Genomic DNA, 23909 nt, shown 5'->3' with positions numbered 1-23909 from the left:
AAGCCTATATGAAATAAATCTAAAACACTACAGTAATCCACTCATTTTATATGCAAACTTTAGTAATTACTATTCATTTACTGAGAAGTTATGTGTTTAAACCTACAAAACTTAATTTCAAGTTCAATAACTCCCATGTCTAGGTAACCAGAAAAGAAATCCCTTTGAGTTCAAGTAAACAGGAAATTATTGTTTATAATGTATTAAATACAGGTATTTCACTGTAAGACCTAATCACCTATGCTATCATATGTGATTGTATCATATTCTAAGAAAAAAATCTAAACCCCAATTTTTACAGATAATATGAAAATTAACTTCATAATGGTGACAATTTGACACCGATAGGAAATTCTAAAATCATTGCATTTGAGTCTCAATTGCCAACTTTTATTATTTTCCAGCTAAATTTCAGCTGTAGAATTGTGTCACAGTTTCCTATAAACCAGAACACTCACCTTAAGGGGCCTCCACAAAGAAGTGCTAGACATTTCCTTCTTAGAGGTTCCATATCTTTTCTTAACACCAGTTGTTTTTCCTTCATTCCCAGGTCTGAACTGTATGTGCAACTGAGACGTCCTTGCACTGTGACACTTGTATTTAAGGCTGGTTAAGCAGCAAGAAACTTTTTGATGTGATCCTTCCAAGGAAACACTTCTTTGCAAAACATGGTGAGTTTTGCTCATCTGAACGTTCGGTCTTTCTAGTTCATTTATACTAATCTGATATTCTGAATCTATTTTTGAGGGCAGACATGCAGATGTGCTACGTTCCAGTTTTAAATGAGGGTATTTTGCACCGGAGTTCAGATTTAACTCTGGACTGCAACAGCCATTAACCGTTTCACTGCTCAATGCAAACGGCCTTTGATTGAGATGAACTGAAGTGCAAGAGAAGCCACCAGACACCTCTTCACAAGCTGTCTGCTCAGAACCACTCAAAGTTTGACTTTTGTCCTGTAGTGACGGATTCAAATAAAGTGGTCGGATGTCTCTGACTTCGCCAGAAGAGCAAACTGTTTTAGACAGTTTAAGTCCATTGACTGCTGTTGAAAGGAATCCCTTGGAAGTGGTTGGATCTTCTTTTTGTGCCAGCTCACTAGGAGAAATAATCAGTCTATGAGACGTTTGATACACGCCTCTATGTGGTAGCTGACCTGAGCTTACTGGAGAAGCTGGAGGAGTGCTGGAAGGACTCCTAGGGAAAATAACCAGTGATGAACAACGCCGCAATGGAATTTTAGATTTCTTCCTCACTGACAAAGCATCTTGGTCAAAAGTAGTGCTACTTCTACACAGAGTTTCCTGAGATGAGGTACTCCTGTAGGGGTTACATTTGTTTGCAGTGCTTCTATATGAAGAATCACCATGTACAACACCACTACAGAACGTGCTGTCACTTGTCCAAAGGGTGCCACTGCCACTGTCACTGATGACACTGTTACTATAGGAACCTCCATCACTTGTGGTACTTGCACATGATCCATAGTCACTGCCAGCACTGCTGAAGGATCCGCTGTCACTTGCTGCAATACTGCTGAGGCTGCCTTTGCACAGAGCAGCACTGCTCAGGAGGCTGTCATTAGATCGATGATCGACCACGATCCGAGCACAATTCCCTTCATTATCAATTCCAATGAATGGAGTGTCCTCTCCAGCAGCTAAGGCATCACCAAACCGAGAACATCCACTGTGCTTTCTAGACTGCAGGGAAATGTGCAGTGAACTGCTCTTTTTTATTTGCAATGAAGAAATAGTTGGTTTTTTCTCCTGATTAATGACTTGTTGCACTACAGGTGCATAAGCAACTCGCCTGGGAGTCAGCTTCACTTGGGTAACATTAGGTGCAGAATTCTGCGATTTTTTGAAGTATATACAACTATTACTGTCCAAAACATCTTCAGAGGTTTCTGATAATGGATCTGTGTTGCTTCTTTGGGTAGCAAAATGCAATCTTAACCGCCGTGCCATTTGTTCTTATTTCCACGCATGTTAGCAAACGAAAACCACAAAGATCCTTCAGCAGAAAGGCTACAGCCAGCTGCACGGAACCCAGAGCTAGTACATCCCAACAGTAAAAGCCCATAAAAGTTGCAGTCTTTGTCCTAATTTCTACAAGATACTAGCATTTAAAAAAAAAAAAAAAAAAAAAGTACCTCTTGAAATGTCAGCCATTCCTTGAACTGCAGCTTCTGGACTGTCGTTGATTGCTGGCAGTCAGAGAGCACTCATTTAAAAAGCACTTACGTTCCAACGACCTCAGCTGCGACACACTGACAAACACCACCGACCTTCTTTCAACTATACCTTCTGTAATTTGCATAAATGAACACAAGTAATAAGCTTCCAGAACTTCCAAGTTTAAAACAGCAACGCCTGCTGCGGCTGCATGAGCTGAGTCAATGTGTCCGTACTTTCCTAGCAGCGTATGACTACTAATATTTTTACCCATAGGTTTAGAATTACAGGAAGTTGGTAGGAATGAAGTCCCATATAATTGAGTATCAAGTCCAGGATTGAATTTCCAAATAGTAACCATGCTAGCAAACTGCTGAAGTCTGAATTATGTATAAACCAGCAAAATAAGCCTCCTCCTCCCCTTAAGAAAAAGTTTTTCTGCACTCTTTAAATAAAACTCGAAAGGAATCTGGCATTATCTCACAATCCACATGCTGCTAAGCAATCGCACTTTCTACAGATTTGCACATAGCAGAACCCTCTCCTGTCTGTTAACTCATAATTTTCAATGAGGTGCAACTGAACTGGAGCAACAAAAAGTTATTTTGGTTAATAATTTGGCATTTATTTTCAGCCAACCATGTTAACCTTCTATTTCTATTTTGACCTTTTCAAACTACAGCTGTTAAAGGCAGAAAAAAACCCAATTACTCCTACAAAGTGAACTACCTCATCCTGTTTGCTGGAAGCCCACAATAAGGAGACATTCATTAGAGCTCAGTATGGTTTGCAGATATATGACCAGCTACACAAACTTTAGAACACTGAGCTAAGTATGCACAGAGATAAATAGCATTACCAAACACTATTACAGAAGAAAGTTATTCTGTATAATTATATACAAACTGTCTCAAACATTCATAGCTAATTAGTATTTTTTAATTTTTATTTTTTAAATAAAACGATCAGCATGTCAAGAAGTTAATATGTACTGTCAACTCTCACAGAAGTAATGGGATTGAGAATTCCTACAAAATGTTTCACTGGCTCACATAACTGAAAAGGTCCTTTGCTGGCACCTAGTGGGACTTTTGAAAAAAGACAATCTCGAATCTTATTGTTGAGTGGGATTTTTTTGTTGTGGGCTTTATTTTAAAAAACACAAACATTTGGCTATGAATGTACTTTTGAATCCATAAGCCACATACGATGCAGCACTGAACATGACTGCACTGACATGAAATTACTTAGTGCTGCTGAAAAAGTACAAACAGAAGAGAACAGTAGGCCATTTATACTTTTATAGGTCATACTACTTGGAGTTTTTTCTGCTTCATATTTATTTAACCTTTACTGTATTTTAAGCTAGAAGGCAGTAAAATTAACATTTATACCTCCTTCTCAAAAAAGAGCCAAGAATCAAATTCACAGTACCTTGTTTGCAAGCAACAAATTTGTTTTCTAATTATACTCCAGGGCTTACTTAACCTCCGTTACCTGAATTCCATTATTAGAATGCAGTAATAAATGAATACTGGCTTATTCATAAAAAGCCAACAAATACAACACTTCATTTATTTCATTATGCTTAACCAACGGGACTATTTCTAATATTATAGTTTGGTGGTGGACTGGGATGGGGAGAGAAGAGGAAAGGAAAAAACCATAAAAGATTCTTTTGATCAGTTTCAAAAAGTTACATTTGAACCTCAAGCAATATATTTAAACAAACAAACAAAGAAACCTCACAAAAAACAGCAAGAAGCCACCTTAAGATACGTGAGTGAAAAGTGCATTTCTCAAGGCTCCTTTTCTCCCCAACAACTAGTGTACAGGTATAACCAGCCAACTATAGCTTCCTTTGGCAACATAAAATGACATTTAAAATGCAAAACTCAATCTTACTGAATTAGAGTTGACATAAAAATAAAATAATTCTTTTTTTTTAAATACCAATAGTCCCATTCAAATCTTCTTCAGTATCAGTAACAGATTTAGGCACTTTGTTTGCAATATATATAGTTGTGACAAGTTACTGCAAGACAGAGAGAGGAAAAGGTTGTCTAGTCCCTTCAGTGATTTATCTCCTAGGTGATCTCATGTCCTTCTTGACAGATTTGTCTAATGTGTTTTTCAAAACAACCATAATTAAAGACTCCACAAACTGCTCAAGCCCTTTATTCCACTAAGGGTTTGCAACAAGTCAGAAGAACAAACTAGATTTAGTGTTCCCTTACCAAATCCAAGACAAGTGATCTTTGAGAAGTTTTAAAGCTATTACAGAAAGCTTTTACAACTCTGACTGTTGGTGATATAACCAAGGTAGCAAGACTGAATTTAAGCCAAACGCTGAAGAAAAGTTTTGAGGCTGGCTTTCAAGAAAACAACATTTCTTGAAAACAAAAAGCAGACATTTCAAGCTTCCACTTATCCCCAAAAGTTACAGGGAATAAAAGCAATTGGGATAAAATTTTGTAAAAAGGAGAATTATCCATTGAGAAGACAGTCTCACAAATGTAAGAATATTTCAGTTTTATCAGCCTGATCATATCTGGAGTTTAAACAGTCATCCAACAGGTAGACAAAAGAACACTAAGGTCCACTAAAATAATGAAAAACTACACAAATTTTGATCATACATGCTTAGCAAGGCACCTATGATTTTTGACATGTGAGAATGAATTAATAGAAGTGGGGGAGCTTATCAATGCTAAACAACAACCACAGTTATGGCAACAATTTACTTAAAACAGCTCAAGACATCTTGGATAAAACCACAGTGTTTCTGAGAGAAAGCTAAAGAGGAACGGGGAGATGGTCTGTTCCATTCACCAAATGAGGAGATGGAAGTGATGAAAAATATAGGGCATTTTACTGTAGAACTATACAGTGACTGATGAGGTCATGATGCTTTGACCTCTAAATACAATCATACATGGGAAACAAAGCACCATTTCCTAGTTGATGCCAAAAAAACGTTTAGTTGCTTCTTCTCCCATAAGGAAAACAGTCAAACAATTTATCTACTCTAGATTAGAGAAAGAATGCAAAGGAGTTCTCTTGGTGGAAACCACAAAGTAAACAGTGCCCTTCTTCCAAAAAAATGAGGAATCTGGCTTTCTAATCATGCCTTGTGGCTTCCAGGCAGTGGCAGTAACGTTCCAGTGAGGTGTCCCAATGGACAAAGCACTTGGACCTCCTGAGGGATACACTGCACCCCATAACAATGTCAAGATGAAAATCTGAGCATCCTGACAAACCATATTTAACCATCTGTGTAAGCCACAAATGCTGGTGATTCCTTTTAACATTGCTTTTAAATAAATCAAAGAGACATCATATTTGAAATACTTGGGACAGGTAATACCACCAGCTAAGAAGCAAAAGAGTTTGGGGACTGTGTAATGCCTACGAGCAAGAAACAAGCCTCCTCTTTCTTGAATCTAGTAATTCTAGAGAGTTTGTACTTATGTTTACATATGTTTTCACTCTTCCCAATTTTAGCAGAGCAGCACCTCCACAAAAGATACAATGGATTACTGAACATATGCAGAAAGCTTTAGGGAAAAAAATAATGTTTTTCATGGCCAACACACTACTCAAGCACAAAGCACAAAGAGACCCTTTATAACAGCTATTCAGAACGAAACTGTGTTAGGAGTGCAAGAGCACTCAATCCCTCCTATAAGTTTCAAACTACTGCAGAAGGAAAAGGAATATATTCCAGTGAGAAGCAATGCCTGTGAAATGGATACAAGTGTCATGATTGTACTGCTACAAGTTTAGTCATTAGCAATAAAACACACAGACAGAAGGACAGGTAAGTAGACACCTTCACACCGAAAATGAGAGCTTAGTCAGAGGAGGAATTTGGATTTTGCTGAGATAAATGCCCAAGCTATTCCTGTCTCACCAACGTCCTGCCATTCAGAGACACCTATTTACAGGATTACAATCCACTTCTTGAGTATTCCAAAGAAAATACAGACATGTTTTCTCTTGTGCTACTCCTCACACACTGAAGAAGCTTCTCACACCATGCAGAGATACCTACATTACCAATACTGCTTTGTTTGTGGGGAAAAAATAAACATCTAAAGCGAAGCTTTCAATATCACCAATGAATTTGGCCATGCCAAGTGAACTACAACATACCATAACTATAAAAGAATGATGCTCTCATGAATTAAAACACATTAGAAGTTTAGAGTAATAATGTAACTGCTTCAGAACTGTACAGTGTGGTAACATCAGATAAGTAAATGAATCAGGTCTGCCTTCAGCATTAGGTTTCATTATAAAGGCTGTTTGGGGTGGGTTTTTTATCCATGTCAAAGCCTGGTGAACTTACTTTCATTCAAGTCTTTACATGGCAATATTAACAGGAAAAGACCTACCAAACGGTTTTCATCAAATACTTCAAAAAGGAGTCTGTGTTTCTGAGGATTAACCTAGGAAAAAGAAGTATAGTAACAGTCAATATATATACTGAATTCCAGCATTTTTCTTCAGCAAAATCTCTGTGTTTATGCAGGAGGAAAGAAATACCTAAGACCGGTATTAAACAGCAAATGTACACCTTGCTGCCATTTTACTGTGCAACACATTTCTATCAGAACCAATAAACCATGACTGGTGTTATCCCAAACTCTTTCAACATTCCATGTTCAGGTTTTTAAACATCCACAGAATGAAGAACACAATATTAAGACTGAAAATGTAACATTTTTATTAGTGCAAGAGTTAACAACTTTATTCCTAAGGAAAGCAGTTTGTGAGCCTTTTAGAACATTAATTACAGACTTATTTCTGAATTAGGGAAGGTGTTCTGAAGTAGGGAGAGTAGTTAGTAGTTTTTTTCTCAATAGGGAGAGTAGTTAGTAGTTTTTTTCTCAATGTATTATTATAATATCCAACAGGTAATAAGTGTGTAAACAAAATCACTTACTCTAAATAAGAGTTCTTCATTCCACTTTGGATTTATGGACTATGTAGGAAGGAAGAAAAAAGAAAAAAGGAAGAGAGCATTAGTTTTACTGACAATTCCATATTGCTGCCTGTTTTGATATTTTACACGTTTTATCCCATGTAACAATCCAGTTTAGAAGAAAATACAAAAGCTTTAACCTTGATATTGCAGGAAAAGTCAGAGGAGTCTTGTGCTGTTTAATACAGTGCAGAATGGAGCCACTTTATGCAAGTATTCTCAGATTTTTCCTATGCCATGGATGCACAGAAGGCACGAGACAGTCAAAAAAAAGTTAATTTATGGCATGTCTCTTCAGTAATAATCACTGCCTTCTTCTCAGTCCAATACCCACACTACTTACATGCAAACATACGTTAATCCTGAGATTATGAACTCTTAGCAAATGCCAAATCTCTAACCAATATAATCTAGACAGACCAGGCACAGGCAGGTCAAACACATCAGAATCTGCTCAACTAAACACATCTTTCAACTGTGATTATTTTTAAAAATACTAGAGCTAGTTTAGCTACGATGAGAGTTTAATGTAACCATTGTCAACATGAAGGGAAAAATGCATGAGTGATCTCATTACATAAATCACAGACACTGTACTAAAGCAACAATTTGGAAGAGTGCTTTCTCATGTATACAGATTTTCATTTTTAGTTAATCTAAGATAAATCAGTAGTACTAAAACTGACCTTTTTCCAGCAGGTATTCTAGAAAAACAAGTACTATCATGATTCAGGTGAATGGTGCAATTTGATATGTAAATAAAACAAACTGTGTTTGTGTTTTTAACATAAAAAAAGATAAAAGTTGTACAGCAAGAAAAAGACATTTTTATATCATTAAAATCTCGGAAAATCAGAACAATCCAGTATTTCCATTAACCATGTAGCTTTGAATCAGTACTCACCTTATATTCCTTAGTTTTTCCTCTACCTTTCAACAAATTTATTAAAGAGAAAATACCACAACAATGCCACGAACAGAGAAACAGAGCAGGTCATGGAACATTTCTTTCCCTATGTCCATTCCCTCGAATGACATATTAATTCTCATATTTCCTGTAGTGTTAACTTCTCCTTTAGAGAGTGATTTAAAAAAAAAACAACAACACAATATCACAAAACCCAAACCCACCACACCCACAAAAATAACTAACCTTTCTGATAGTTTTTGTCTGAACACTGGTAAGGACTCCATTGCCTGGTTCATATGCTGTCACCTTCACATATGGGTCACTGGGAAGGGGGGGAAAGAAAACAGATAAGCATGGTGCTGTATGTCCTTTTAGGTCAGCATTATTAGCAGTCAAGTTTTAAAAGGCTTAAATTAATAGAAGCTATGAAACTGTAGCTATGAAGCTACAATTACTTTATGAACACCATACGCATTTGTAATTACAATTATTTCCTAAACAGTTTTAGAGATAAAACTAATCTAAACACTGTTACTGCTTATAACTATACCAGCTATGCCATTTCATATTCTATATATCAGCACAATTTGATTCTCTGTCCTCTTTCACAGTTACTTCAGGAGAACAGATTTAATAAATTTTTTCGCATTTCAACAAGACATGCATGAAAAAAATCAGTTGTGATTGAAAAATCTTGAAGTATTAAATATCTTGTTTTTAACACTGGAATTTGAGGTACTTCCTTGAACACGTAATATTTTTTTCTAAATGTTCTATCAGTTTCACAGAGCTTTTCTATTACTGAAGATGTCCTAATATGATTGCTTAAATGTCGTACTGCCTTTTCCCTTCCGGTGGTACAAAAAACCCAACAGATTATATGAATATCTACTTTTCATAAACAGAGTTAAGGCATAATTGCTCAAACAGACTAGTAACAAAAGGTGACCAAACTGTCTGCCATACAGCAAAAGAGCTGTATGGTTTTCACAGACTGAAGTTATGATGAGAAGACCTGACCTATTTTTGTTTGAAGTAAAAAAAAAAAAGAAAAAAAAAAGAAAAGAAAAATTGCACATGAACAAAAAAAATTAGAGAGAGACTGTCTGGCTTTGAGGAAAATATGAATATCAGAAGAGAATTTTTTCTAATGCTAAACTGATGTCACACGTAGCAATTTTGTAAGTGCTAAAATAACAACATTCCTGCACATAGGCCAAAGCAGGGACAGAACTAGTACTAAACCCATCAGTACTTCTCCAGACCCTCTGTACAGGGGCCAGAAGCAAAAGTGGCTTTAGTACAAACTGCATTTTCCCACTTGCCAACTCTAAAAGATCAAGCATTTCAGCTCCCAGTTCAGAAGCCTGATCTTTCCTTTGCTAAATGTTAACCCACTTTGACTGTTTCTTTTCTTATATGGATTAACTTTTTAATCAGTGCATATCCAGAACCTGCAGTCAGTCCTGAGTCTACCATATCTCTAGAATTGGTGGATGCTGTTCCTCTGCACACAAATTGAGTTGAAATAGTCCTGTTGCTGCCAGTGTTTAGTATTGTGTTCATTCCAAGTCTTTAAAACACAGCTGAGAAAATTTTGACTATAAACTCTTGTTATTTTAGCTGCAGTCCACATGAAGTAAAATACATACATGGATCCATTCTCCATGGCAAAACTGTTTTACCATGCAGAGAATGAAACATTCCCACACTTTGTTTTGCCAATGCATAAGATCTGTCCAAATGACTCTTGGACAAGAAAACTGGTATCTTCATGTTTATATAATCTCCAATAATTTTATAAAGTTATCAGTTAAAACAGTTGTGATTTTTTTTTTAAGAGGCACAGCAGGATTTACTAAGAACTAAAAAGCAGTAGAAAGAAAATAAAGAAGCAGCTGTCCCTTAATACATTAACAAGACATTCTTACCTGGCTCCTAAGAGATCCTTCTTGGCCAGGCCAATGCCAGCTATAACCTTCACTCTGACGATTCGTGTGTTCTCCTTAAACACAAAGTAACATATTCAAGTTGCATTCAGATTTATTTTTCAGATCTATTTTTAATTTATAAAGCTAAAAGCAATTATTGGCATAATTTTGAATTTGCATTGAAAACTATAGACTAAGTAATGCAGTTACTTTGTCTGATAGAAACAGCTTTATCAGTAGCAAATTTAGTCTGATCACCATCATATTCACACCTGATAGTAGACACGGAATTCAAAAAAATGTCAATACAGTAGGGCTTTGGGTTTTTTAAATAATTTAGCTTCTTGGCACTCTATAGGAGTGGGTTTTTGTTTTGAGTTAAAATCCCACAGGACAGCTGACCTAGCAAACAGCTGTTCCTGCCAGCCTTCTTTCCCAAACTCCCAATTGTTCCAGCAGTGGCAGCCATTCCTTTCCCCAGGGAGCCCTGCACTGGATGCAGCATTCACACACTGCAGGGCACACCCAGGGCATTGGTAAGGAAGGACAAGTTGCTGTTGCCAAAGCCAGAGAGCCCAGCAACTTCCACTGCTCCAGGTGCCAACAGGAACGCGATCACTTGGGAACAATTTCCATGAGTAGCTCCCATGTTTCTCAGCTGGCAATTCCTACCTGTCCTTTCTACAGAGCAAGCAAAGACCTTTGTGAGAACACACTCTGAACAGTGTAACAGCTTTTGGTGCATGACCTATGGGACTGCAAGGAACAGGCTGCCATTTACGCCCCACCAGCCAGTCACGCCAGTGGCACTGAACACTCACACAAATGCACAGGGACCACACGAGTTTGCAACTAATGGTATCTGGCATCCATCAGAGAGTGGGAAATAGATCCTGACAATATTTATTTCCTGGGCAGAATGAAAAGGGTGTTGAATTTATCAGAATAGATTGATAAAGAAATAAAGATCTCCGGCAGAAAAAAGGCATGAATAAAGAATTCTTGCATCTATTTTTCTTTAACACCACAGAGAGGTCACACTCAAAATATCAGGATTTCTAATATGACCTGTCAGTAGGGTATGAGATTTTTAAGGCACCAAAGAGTATTTCAATTACACATCATAGAAATTAGCCTCACAGGAGTGAGATAAGTGATTGCACTCCTCCTGTTAATTAATACAGCTGTACAGTCCTCCATGGCTCATCTGATAAGATACTGAATTCGGGGGGAGGAGGAGGGAATCCCAACAGCTGTGACCATGTCAAAGGAAGAAGACAAATGAGCACTGTTTCTCTGAAAAGCAAAAAGCTTCCCAGATGAAGGGCTGTTTGTAGGCCATGGAGAGCCAGAGGCACTTGTGAGGAAAGCTGATCCAGTCTGGGTGGTTAAGGAGTTAAACAGATACCAAGAGCAATGGCTGAAGCAGCAGATGTTGCCCCTGGGGCCTTCCTGAATTCCACACACTACTGAAAGTCCTTTCTAAAGGAGACTCCTAGGAAGCACTAAGGATACTTTATCTCTGGTCTCCTATTCAACCACAAGGCTGGATTCCCTAACCAATCCCAAGTGGAGTGGTTCTTAAACTAATGGAGGGAACTGCATGCTAATCCTGAGGCAAAAACTACTGGGTAACAACATAAAACTGAAAACAGACCACTAAATTAAAATAAAATAATAAAAAAGTAAGCAAGTTGCTCCCACCCTCTTTAGTTGGAGGTGATTGCCTGGGAACTGAGATGGACAAAACAGTCAATTGTCCAAGACAATTCCAGCCAAATCACAAGTCTATCTTCTCTCTTCACCTCGAAGAACGTCTCCTACTAGAAAATCTAACATTTCAGAAAAGAAAGACCTAACAACCAACCTCACCCAGCACTGACCACTAATACGTGGCCTAAGCTTTCAAAATTCTTAGTCATGATCAGGTTTTTAAGGTGCATAACATTATCAGTGTGTTTTATGACAGTAATAGAACTGACCAGATTTAGGAAAAAATAAGTAAAAATCTATGTTGGCATCAAATTAAAAAGAGCCATTTGTTAATATATCACAAATATTCTAAGATATCCATCCTTGTCTTGCATATAAAACAATGCCCAAATCATCTTCTATCAATTACTTGGCTTCAATGACACCAACATGAGTGAGTTTCTGAGCGGGTTCAAGTGAAGAGCCCACATGTGTGTTTCTGCTCTCCCTGAGCACCTCTGCACTTCACTGAGTGCACCACCACCCTCTCCCAACACGAGGAAGGTCCTCAGTCCCAGCCCACAGGGCCCAACTGACAGAAACCAGCTGGACAAACAACCCCACCTTTTCCTTCTCAGAAGAAGACCAAGAGCAGATGCTGATGTAGGACACACAGCCCTAAAAGACAAATAGCTCTTCTCGTACCTGCATTTAGCTGTTCAGACCACGAGATTTGCTCCGTTACTCAAGCACGAGAAAAACAAAGACAATTAGATGCTTTTGGGCACAGGCATCCCAGAGTCAGGTTTAATAAGGCATCAATGTAGTCCACACAGGGGAGATCCCAAAAATAGCATCCACACTCCTGAGATTTGAAAGTTGGCTTAATCACATGGTTTATTTACTTGTATCACGTTAGAGATATGAAAGCTATTTTATAAAAAGACAAATTGCTCTGTACATTGCCTCAGGAAACCGGAAGCCAAAAACCCAGCGCTGGCATGCTGAAGGTTGATTTAAACATGCCTTACTGAAAGCAAGGCTGTTATTTATTTGGGGTCAGTGCCAAACTAGGACAGCTACAGGATTTTAGTTAGCCCAGCAGAACAACTAAGCAAGCCAACATCCACATATGAGCTGCCTCGTAGAAATACCCTTCTAGATTAACAAAAACAGTTTAAAAAAATTCCTGAATTGTTCACAACAATCTTTCCTACAGCTCTCCTGTTTTCACTTTCACTTTTTTGACTAACTGCTCTCACTGTCAAAAGCCACCTCACACCTTTTTGTATTTTTCAAAATGACAGGTGATACTGAGGGATCCGCTTCTTCCTTTTCTAAGCTATGGAGACCAGAAACTTCAGAAAAAAACCCCACGCTAAGTGAAAGGGCAACACATAATCCCAAGAGATGAGGTTCCCCATTCTCTGGTCACAGCAGTGTCCAAGGCACATCAGGATAAATTCAGACAGTTCGATCCAAACGCAGAAGTGCCTGACAGTGGAAGGACCCACAGTGCTGTGACCTCGCACATCCTGAAGAGGCAGAGTCCTGCCGACAGGATACCGGGCTGTGCTGTGACCAGCTGACCTCTCCTCCCCACTCACTGATGACAGGCAGGATTGCTGAGCAACTGCTGCCACAGCTCAACAAAGCTGCCCCAAACACACCGATCCCAGAAAGAAACGAACAGCCAAAGAGCTCCAGGACTGTTTGAAGCTCGTTACATGCAGACACAAAGGAGCTGATGCAAACTCCACATGGAGATAAAGCATCAGATACTTGATTCTGGCACCCATAGGGAATAGATTCAAAATGAAAAATTTATTGTTTCAAAGGCAATTTTGAACCTTTTCCTCTTCATTCACCCTGCTCAGGAGATCCTTATTTGCCTCCTTCGTAGCCACACATACAATAAATTCTGGGTCAGTAACTCCTGTAGATCCACAGGCAGCTGCAACACGAGTGGTTCTGTGGTCAAAAAAATACACAGGCTGCAAACTGTACCTCTTCTACTCTTCCATATTGACTGTAGACATCCTCCAGCTCCCCTTGCTACTCCTTTACACCACTGCTGTGCTCCCAGTGGTTCTGGTGACATAGGAGGGGACAGGCACCTAGCCAGTAACCAAGAACACACTATCTATGTCCAGCAGCACTGCAGCTTTTCTAAGAAACTGCTCTCTCAGCCCAGTCTATCTCCCCAAGAGTCTCTTCCTGGATATAAATGTCTACCCACGCTTTTGCAGTCCTGACATTAAGTTGAAGGGGTCAGTTTGAATTAATTCCATCTGTACAGGCAAGGAGATGGAGCATTTCCCTGCTGCTCTGCATACACGGGGAGTCTCCCAGGTTTAGTGCCCCAGTGCCCAGCTGCCCTGTGACACAGACGGGCACACACAGCCCGTCAAAGGCAGCAACTCTGGGCACAGAATTGTTCTGGGATTGTTTTTATAGATGGAACAAAGACATTCAGCTTCTTTTGACAACTTCTGACTGCCAGCCACTCCGGAGACTGGAAGCAAAAACAAACAAACAAAAGAACACAATAATATTACAACTGAGCTGTTAAGCTGCTCCCTCCGAGAATACAAGTAACCCGATATAAACCAGGTAAAAACTGTGTGCAAAAAAGAAATATTTCTTAAAACTGCTGAATCTGCCAGGGAGCGGCTGCACACAATGTTTATATCAGTTAGTCTGCTCCCAATAAATTCGAGCTTCAATTGTTTGTAGGGGTTATGTAATGTTTTAAAGCTAAGGGGTGGGGGAATAAGGCTGTGACGTGTTACAGAGACTGAACTATCCAAAACCTCTTGGTCTAATTAAGTCAGACAAAACATCCTCTACAGAGCTGAGTCAGCAAGATAGTTATCTTATTATCAACTTCCAGGTTTTATCGTTATTCTATTGTTAATCATATTAGTATATTCTAAGAGTACACATTCAAGATGAACTGGTCAAAATAGCTGGGACTGCTAAAACATGCCATTTTCATAATCTCTACTAATTTATTTACTAACAGATACCATGTCACAAGCTGATGAAATAGGTTTCTGAGCCAGTATGTAGACAATCAATAACTTAAAGCTGTAAAGGCAATGCTTGCCAGCTTGTGATTCTGTGAACTGATCATAAAACAGAAATCCTTTTTACGTATGCCTATTAAAATAGTTTAAAACGTGTTCTCAGAACAGCAAAGCAAGCGTCAAACTAATAAAGTGGCACTTCCAGAAGTGGATAGTGTTTCATTTCCACAAAAGTCACTATGAATCTACCTATATTCAATGAATATATATTAAGGTTAGAAGTTCATTTTGGGCAAGAAAACAGCACTTGGAAAGAAATTTCAAGCTTATAAGGAGTTTAAAACTTGCTCACAACTTAGATCTTGCCTGGGCTACAGCAGTTTGCAGTCAATAATTACTATTGGAAGGACAACGATTAACACTGTCCATTCTCACCCCCATTCCTTCCAAACTCACACGGCAGGAAAATAACACTAATGACAACTGGGAGAAAAACTCCTGCTTTAGGATAGACGTCCAAGACAGAGCAGAAGACAGAAGGAAAGGCATAAGCAGGAAAAAAGGGTGAGAAAGAAGGCACAAATTAAGAAATGGTGACATGTCGACGACCATAGCACAAGATACTGGACAAGCAAGTGTGATCCTCCTCTGCACCCCCAAAGGCAGGCTCTGGTCTGTGAGGGTGCACAGGCAGGTACAGACACCTGTATGTGCAACCTGGAACTGATGCAAATGACCAAATATTTCCTACACAAACTAAATGTGATAAGATTCACAACAAGATTACAACATGTTTAAGCTGATGCCTACACCTGAGTCAGGGGAGGGTGAGAAAAGCCTGACGTTTTTCATGTTGTGCATCACAATGCTACAATTTTACATCAGCAGGAGGCATTTACCTTTGCCAGCAGTTCCTATCTGCAACATCCAATAATTCAAGTAGGAACATACTGCACTTCCAACTCTTCTCCTTCACTTTAAGCAGTAAGACAAAACACATAACATACTATGATCTAACTTGGTGGCTAGAAAGGCTCTCTCTGATGTTACTGTAGACACTTCAAGTCCAAACATCTTGACAGGAGTTTCCAGCAAGTTGCAATCCATTTCTGAGGTTGAACTATGATTCTTGACACACCTCAGTCAGCAGAAGGCAACTGATTAGGTCAGATGAACAGAAAAAGCAGCTTAACATGTGTAAGACACATACAAAAGTCAGATAAATTAAAGTAATTGCTAGTAATAAAAGAGAAAGCTTTTATTTAGTGGAAGGGTTATTCAGAGGACAGATTTGATTAGTATTGAAAAATTAATTTTATTGGCTTTCTTATTTTAATATTTGGTTCTAGTTTTGGCTTCAGTTTTTCGATTTCATTTTTTGAAACGACTCACACAGGATGTAAGGAAACACTAAGACCAGGATGGTTAATCCAATGTAAAACATAAAATGGCAGTATCTCCTGGACTACTAGAGAGCTTTTTTTTGAGGAAGCCAATATAAAAATGACTGAGTACTCTAACAGAGAACACTCAGTTGTAAACAATTCCTCTAGGCAATAACATCCTGTTATTCTTTTGTTCCAGTTAGACAGGTCAAGAATCAAGTACCACTAAAGTCAAGGAAAAAGCATCAAAGCTTATTACAACGATAAAACAGTACAGCAGCATCACCTTTTAAGATTCAGACAGCATCAGGAACCATATATTAAGGTTTTCTTAAGCTTCATATCATGTCTGCATATAGTTCTCATTTGAAAGAAAGCATTTCCCACAGAATGGGAAGCCTTAGCTGGAGAAAAGTAACTCCTGCAATAATCAGACCTTGCAAGTGAGGCAGACATATATGTTAGGGTACATCTAAATGATAATAAATCTTTTTCAGCATCATCAATTCAGTTTACCAGGAGATGGAAAACAGGAAGGAGACTTTGCTGTCTTGACCACTGCTTCACAAACCAGGGAGCACTCTCTTCCCTCTACAGTTTTTCGTCCATAAATAAGAAAGTCTCATCCTTCAAGAAATGCTGGCTGTTACTATAGGTTGTATTTAACACCTGCATTTGATTGCAAATTAAGGAAAAGATTCATGAAGACAAAAGTTCACTAATGCAGTTACCCATTTGTCAACAGAATTAAAAAAACACAAACAACAAAAAGCAACACAACAAATAAACCCCAACCAACCACCAAGCAATCTTTCAACATGTGCAACCCAATATCCATAACACTCCCATTTAGTGTGTTAGTTCAGTGTGAAAGACAGGCTTTAAAAAAACAACACAAAGCAGACCCAGGTACATAAAACAGCTTCTGGAAACCACCAGATCTACACAAATTATATTGCTGTTCAAAAAAAACCCAACCACACACCAACCAAACCCAAAACAAACCCAGAAAACCTCTCAAGACTTCAAGCCAGCAAGCATCACTATTTCTACAAGTGTCTTCACTAATCAAGACACACTGGATTCCAGAACGTGGCTCGCAATGGTAAAGTCCTTCACAGCCTAGAAAAAATGGAGAGCATTTCTGAAGCACAGAGTTGTGCATGTCTGTGGTTCTCAGTTTGAGTGCCTGTACAAGAACAGTCACAGGGAACAGACACCTCGTGCAGAGACGCTGGGCACACCGTGGGCTTTGAACAGAACAGAACAGAAGCACTGGGCTGCCTCAAGGTCAGGCACAAACAAGCCAAACAAAACTACTGGTTTTGTCAGAAGCAAACCAGAGGAAGAATAGCCCATGCAAGTCTCTGAAGCAATGTTTGAAAGATTTCTGATCGTCAGCATCACCTCCAAGACAGCATCATGAGAAGGGCTGGGGGGTAAGGTGTGCAGAAGTAGAGAAGACAAACCATATATCTCAGACATTCAATTAACCAGCTAAAAGCTAAATAACCATAAACAACCTACTCCTGTAGTAGATCCTAAAGGAATATAAAAATATACCTAAAGCTTTTCAGAATGAAATACCATATGTTTATGAGAAATCTTATGCGACCTGTTGCAAACAAAAACACTTGTTCTACACAGGACAGCTCTCAAGTGACTGAGAAAGCTGAAGTGGAAAATGTATTCAAGTGGGAAGTGTACTTTCGCCTGTGAGAAGTTTCCATTTCTGGTTTGATCCCTGAAACCGATTAAACATAATAGACACAACAGGTCTGAAAAGATATCTAATTTGGAATGTTATTTAGGCAACATTAAAAGAGCTAACAAAATAAGAAGTTCTTAATTCGGGATGGGAGTGCAAGAACTCTGACATACAGAAATTTTTTAATCAAACCGATTATCAAATACATGTGTAAAGCAGTGTCATTTTACTGAATGCCATTCCACAGTGCAAACAGGTATTCTAATAGAAAACAGAAATAAATACTGAACAACTCTTTAGCAATTATATTTTTAACATGGCAAACCACTCAAAAAACATAATTCCTTCTGTAACCAGGGAAATAATTGTGCATTAGCTGAGATATCAACAACTCTTCCTTCAGTCTTTGAAAGATCATTCCACAATTACTGTTGGAAAATTCTGCACTTAGTATTGCAGTCAACAGTCACAGAAACACAGTAAGTGGAAGTGAATACTTCATTAGGAAATGCTTGATTGAAGTGTTTAATCTACAGAAATCCAAGTCTTAACAATCCGAAAGTTTTGTATGAGGAAGCCCTTCAACGAAACCCTGTAGGTACACACACTCCATCTCAGCAAGGACATCTAAAAGCACCAGCAAAGAGCACTGTGAGAGAAGTCTGACCTGGAGGTGGGAAGAACACTTTATGGCACTTCTTTCCACTCTAACAGAAGTTTATAAGAGGATAAAAAGTAACTTGTTTTTCATATTATTAGAAATTTTCATTTTTCTATAGCTAAGACCCTGCTCTGAATACAGAACTATCAGTTTTTTCCCCATTGACCTTACTAGTGCTCATGATTTCAATACTCACCTAAGCCATAAAAAGTCCTATGGGTGACACAAGGATACTTTTACAGAAGAAAAACTGAACAAGAGAAATTAAGGACAACTGCATCTGCTTGATTCAGGCACTGCAACTCAGATACCTACATACAGCACACACAATAATCCACAGAATAACCTCAATTACAGGTTCCTTTTTATCCAGCTTCTTTTTCTTTGTATCAGAAACATCATATTAGCAAACCTTTATTAAGTCCAAGTGATTAATACACCATTAACCAAGTGATCTGTCATAAATGCCTAACTCTCATGGTGGTGGGGGAATCCACACTCTAGTACTGCATTCAACTGTCTCAACAATTACACCAACTTCTCCTCACCCGCCTTATTTTATTAACCATTTATTTATAATTATTATATTTAGCACATGATCATACCCAAAAGCTGCAACAAGTAAAACGGTTCTGCAGATAACATCGCTTTTGCTTAACCAGACAATTTTAATTCATACCCCAAGTAAACCCATCTTGGAGAACAGCCCCAGAGCAGCCCTGGGAAGCAGCAGTGTGCAGATATAAACTATAACAAGCCTGCAAAACAAGGCGGGGGATGGAGAACTCCTTGCTGATACTCTCAGTATGACTTGGGTTTCTGACTGTGCAAACACACAATCACAACCAACACGATCTTCCAGATTTAAACTCTCAGAAGACAGAAAAAGACCATCCAGGGTGGGAGAACTCTTATTTTCCATTCTAGTACCCTAAGGCAAAAGCAGCTGGCAGAGCAATTCTCCTATAACCCTAAGATCATTTGTTTTGCCATTCGTGCCTGCAGAATCTCACATGAAAACTATGAAGAAAACTAAGCAAGCTCTTCACATGTGCATCAGTAAGTACCACTGAATATTAAAGTCTCTGATCATAAACAAACTGCATTTTTTCACATTTGTAACTTGAAAAGGTTTGGTTAAGCTTTTGAATTACATAAAAAGTTGGATCTGATAGATTTATTACATGCTCAAACTTCCTCTCCCTTCCCCTAGCTGTTCCAAACGAACTTATTTATGCTCAAAAGGATAGAGGGAATATCAGAATTGTTCCATTTTAAGCAGATTTCAGAATATTTTCCCCATAGCAAGAAAGGCTAAGAAGCAGCTAAACTGAACAAAGCTTAATAAAGTTAAAATAGAGAGCCTAAGGCATGGAATGTTTTAGTCCAACTACACAGTCTCAAAAAGTTACTAGCAAATGAAAACAGGATCTTGCAATAGGAAGTGTTATGCAACCCTTGAAACATTCAGTGCTTATTTTCTACTAGAAATCCTATGTAATTCAAGTATTAGGATGAAGAAAAAATTAATTTAAGAGCTTTTTAGTTAATTCTCCAGAAGTGAAGCAAAACTTGAGAAAAAAAGCCATGCTAACAGACCAGGAATACCATTTCAGAGCTTTAACAAACTGAATTCCTGTTAAGGCAACAAGTGTGCATTGACACAGAGATAATCACTGCCTGAACACAAAAAAGAGCTGATCAAAGACAGCCTTGGTAAAATACTCTGTTGGCTCAAAGACAATATTACTGACATTTCACACAGGTCACCAAACACCTTTCAGGCAGATACGGATTTTAGTCTTCCTGCACCTGCAATTAAAAAAGTGAGTTTCTTTCTTCTTGATTAAGTTAACTATTCCATAACATCCTGCCCTATGCACAAGCCACAGTTGCGATGTGAAATCCACATCACCTGTCTACAACGTACACCCAGTAACAGGTATCTCAGTCTCAGCCACCTAATAAAGATCCACATGCTCAGGACCTACGACCTCAGGACAGAGGCCGCCGCAGGAGTCACTTCCAGTCACCCACGGGTTTGTTGCCAAAAAACTCTGAACCGCACCCAGGATTTCCCACTGCCGCTCACGGCAACGCCGGGATGAGCCCCATCGCTCGGGCACCCAGCTACATTTTGTACCGCTCCAATGCACGCACCGCTCCCGTGACACCACCTGCCACAAAACCTCGAACAAAGCCTCGATTCTTCGCTACCGGGGAGGGCGCGGGGGGGACAAGAAATCCCGCTTGGCCCCGTCACGCGGAAGTTGGGAGCACACGCGGATCCCTCCGTCCACGGGGGAGGCTCCTCAGCTCCCACCGGGAGGAGCCGGGAATGCCGGTGCTAGGCGACACGGCAGCCGCCAGCTCACCGCGCTCCCCCCTCCGGGGCGGAGGGGAACCAGCCCCGGGGCTCCGGCCCCGCCGGGACCCCCCTCACCGCCTCACCCGCTCCCCCGCCCCGCGCCGCGCCGCAGCGGGCCCGCAGGAAACCCCCGCCCCGAGCGGAGACCCGCCCGGCCCGGCCCCGCAGAGAAGCCGTCGCCCGTCCGCGCTCCGCGCAGAAGGGAACGGGGAGCGCTGGGGGCGGCCGGGGCCTCGCTCACCTCGTCGGCCGGCAGCCCCAGCACCTCCGCGGGAGACGCCGCCATGGCCGCGCCGCCCGCCGCCGTGTTTACCCGGGCCCCGCCCCCGGCCCCGCCTCGCGCCCGGCCCCGCCCCGCCCCGCTTGGGCTCCCGCCCCCGCCTGGTCTGATTGGCGCAGGGGGCCGCGGCACCGCCCACCCACCAGGCGGCGGCGCCTTCCGATTGGCTCCCGCCCCGCGCCCCGCCTGGAGACACGCGCGGCGCGGGCAGCCCGAGGGGGCGCGCGGGACCCGCCCTCGGCCCCGCCCTCGGCCCTACCGCCCCTCAGGGCGCCGCGGGAACAGAGCTGAGCTCCGCCCTGCCCTCCGCCAGGTCCTGGGGGAATAACGTAGGCGGTCTGACATTGCTCCCGCTGGTTTACATTGTCGAGGTCTTTTCTCACAGATTTACAGAGTCAATTAGATTGGGAAAGACCCCTGAGACCATCGAGTCCAACCTGCGACCGAACACCACCATGTCAACCAGACCATGGCACCGAGTGCCACGTCCAGTCTTAAACACCTCCAGGACAGCCCGTTCCAATATCTAATCGCCCTTGTCTGTGAAGAAATTCTTCCTAATGTCCTCCCCTGCCGCAGCTTAAGACTTAAGGCTATTTTTGCATCTCTGAGAGCCAGGCCCAAGCCGTGGAGCTCTTGCCTAAACCCCTGGCACCCAGGGAACCTGGAATTGCTAAAATTTGGGGAAACTGAGAGGAAAAAATCCTTGTCAATGCACAGAAAGGGCCTTGCCTGTCAGGACGAGGCAGTGCTGCCTTCCAGGGTGCTGGGAGGAGGAAGTCCCAGCTGTGTGAGGACCTGACCTAACACCCAAGCAGGGAGAATGCCAGAGGACAGAAGAAACTGTAAAAGCCTTGTCTGAAATCAAAGCAACAAAGATGTCAAGACTTTTCTGAAGAGAAAAATCTCTTCGCTCCCCCACACCCCATTCAAGCTCACAAGCAGTATGGCAGCACCTTAGAAAAGGAGCAGGATAACATTTCGGGGAGCAGGACAACATTTCTGCTGAGCACTTGATGTCATTCCCAAATCACCATTCAGTGGTACTTTCCTGCTGTCACCCACACTCCCTTGGAAGGACTTGCTTCCATGATGGTTTTGTAAATGTCTTGAATTCACGCTGCCTCCAACAGTTGCCTGTGAATCAATCCCTCAGGAGTCCCTCCTGCCCACCAGCCCTTCCAGCAGGCAGAGGATAACAGCCAAGAGCTGTGCTAAAAAAGCTACAAATTAAGTAGGGTGGCTTAATCTTAGCTCTGTAGCCATAAGCCTTTCTACAAGCCTGAGCCAAACTCCCCTAGGCGCTGCACAGTCTGCAAGTGCAGAGAACATACCTTCATCTTAGGATGAACACGTGGAAAATCACGTCACTAACAATGAACAAATGTAGCAGTACCTGTACTGGCAGGGAACCAGAGTCTTTTGTCATCTTTCAACTTATCCAACCTGGCTCCTCATGACCTGGGTGACCTACCTCTGTCATCATCTGATGAGAAACTCTTCCCTTTCTAAAGCAAACAAAGACCCCTCAGCCCTTTGGACTGTGACCCAGGCAGATCACTAAACACCCAGGTAGCACCTCCTCAGCAGGGCTCAGACAAGCCCGTGCCCGTTACCACACACACTGCCGCTCTCCTCCCACAGGTGAACTGGGTGCTCCAAGGAAAGGCAATCTCAACAGCAACATCAGCTTGTGCATGTCTAAAAACCATTGTAGGGTATTACCTATGAAAAGTCAGATGAGTGTCTGACAAATAGACAAAGTGGCACTGGGCAAGTGTCTTCATATGAACAGGTAGATTTACATGGGAAAACAATGTCTGTTATAAGATCAACTGAGAAAGTTTGGGGAAAAAACCCAGATCAACTTTGGGGTTATTTCAAAAGAAACAACCCTATTCTGTTTCTAGGTTGACCCTCTGAAAACCCAACATTTTGACTCCTTTCACTCAGCCTTGCCTATAGCACTCTTCCAGCACAAGTTTAGACGCTTGTCCAAATTTCAGTTCCCGAGTGACAGCCAAGCAAGGAAAATCTGCCAAAGTTACAGCAGCCATGATTTCTAGGTCCAGTTGTTTCTGGGATTGAGCATAACAATGATTAGTAAATTGTTCTCAGAGCTTGCTAGAAAAAGCGTGTGCGTTTGTGGCTGTCAAGCACGAATACCTGGTTTTGCAGTGCTGTCTCTCATACTCTGCTACAGTGTACAAACCATGTCAGACAGAAAGCATCAAAGCCCCAAAAGCTCATGTGTCTTATCTTTGCTGTAGAGTCTTTAAGAAGAACTATCCTAAAGTCCTGTTTAACAAAGGTTTTGTGTGAATATTTTATTAGCACATTACTTATTATGCTTTTTTGTGAGACATCAAAACTCATTAAATTCCAACTAATGTGCCATTTCAATAACTTTGAAATTTAAAATAATGCCCTTTTGAAATATACAACAGGACACTGACATAATCAATTTGTTATATTATGATTTTTAAGTAGCCGAGTGTAACACAGCACTGACTCATTTTTTGTGTGGAAAGACCACTGACTGTCCAGAACAGCAGTTACAACACAGTCAATGCCCAAATCCATAAATACATGACCTGCTATGAACAGGTCTGAAAGACAGAATTTGTGTTTCTGGGTTTGTTACCCAGAGGCATCCATACAGTAAGGTAAGGTCTATGTGCATTTTCAGTGGGATCAATAGTTATCTTCAATATTCCAGCAAGATATCTAGCAATTCACTCAAAATAGAATAATTTTCAATTAAAGTATTCTTTTACTTAA

The 23909-nt window shown here is 40.6% G+C and overlaps 1 protein-coding gene across 2 annotated transcripts in view; it reads right to left on the bottom strand.

The window, feature by feature from the left end:
- NEDD4 (neural precursor cell expressed, developmentally down-regulated 4, E3 ubiquitin protein ligase) overlaps positions 1-21146 on the bottom strand; it is a 54317-nt gene extending 33171 nt beyond the window's left edge. The window contains exons 1-5 of one of the 2 annotated variants that reach the window (XM_017827544.1): positions 21090-21146; positions 10006-10079; positions 8318-8396; positions 7126-7164; positions 6575-6628 (exon numbers count right to left, since the gene is read on the bottom strand). In XM_017827544.1, coding sequence (XP_017683033.1) covers positions 6575-6628; positions 7126-7164; positions 8318-8396; positions 10006-10079; positions 21090-21134 — 291 coding nt within the window. In that variant the 5' untranslated portion in view covers positions 21135-21146. Of the gene's footprint in view, positions 1-458; positions 2402-6574; positions 6629-7125; positions 7165-8317; positions 8397-10005; positions 10080-21089 lie in introns of those variants that run through there. The other variant, XM_017827543.1, reaches the window with a different exon arrangement.
- Positions 21147-23909: the final 2763 nt, after the last annotated feature.

Source organism: Lepidothrix coronata, unplaced genomic scaffold (assembly GCF_001604755.1).
Source record: "Lepidothrix coronata isolate B3197 unplaced genomic scaffold, Lepidothrix_coronata-1.0 Scaffold140, whole genome shotgun sequence".
Lineage (NCBI taxonomy): Eukaryota > Metazoa > Chordata > Aves > Passeriformes > Pipridae > Lepidothrix > Lepidothrix coronata.
This window is presented reverse-complemented; position numbering and strand designations above follow the sequence as displayed.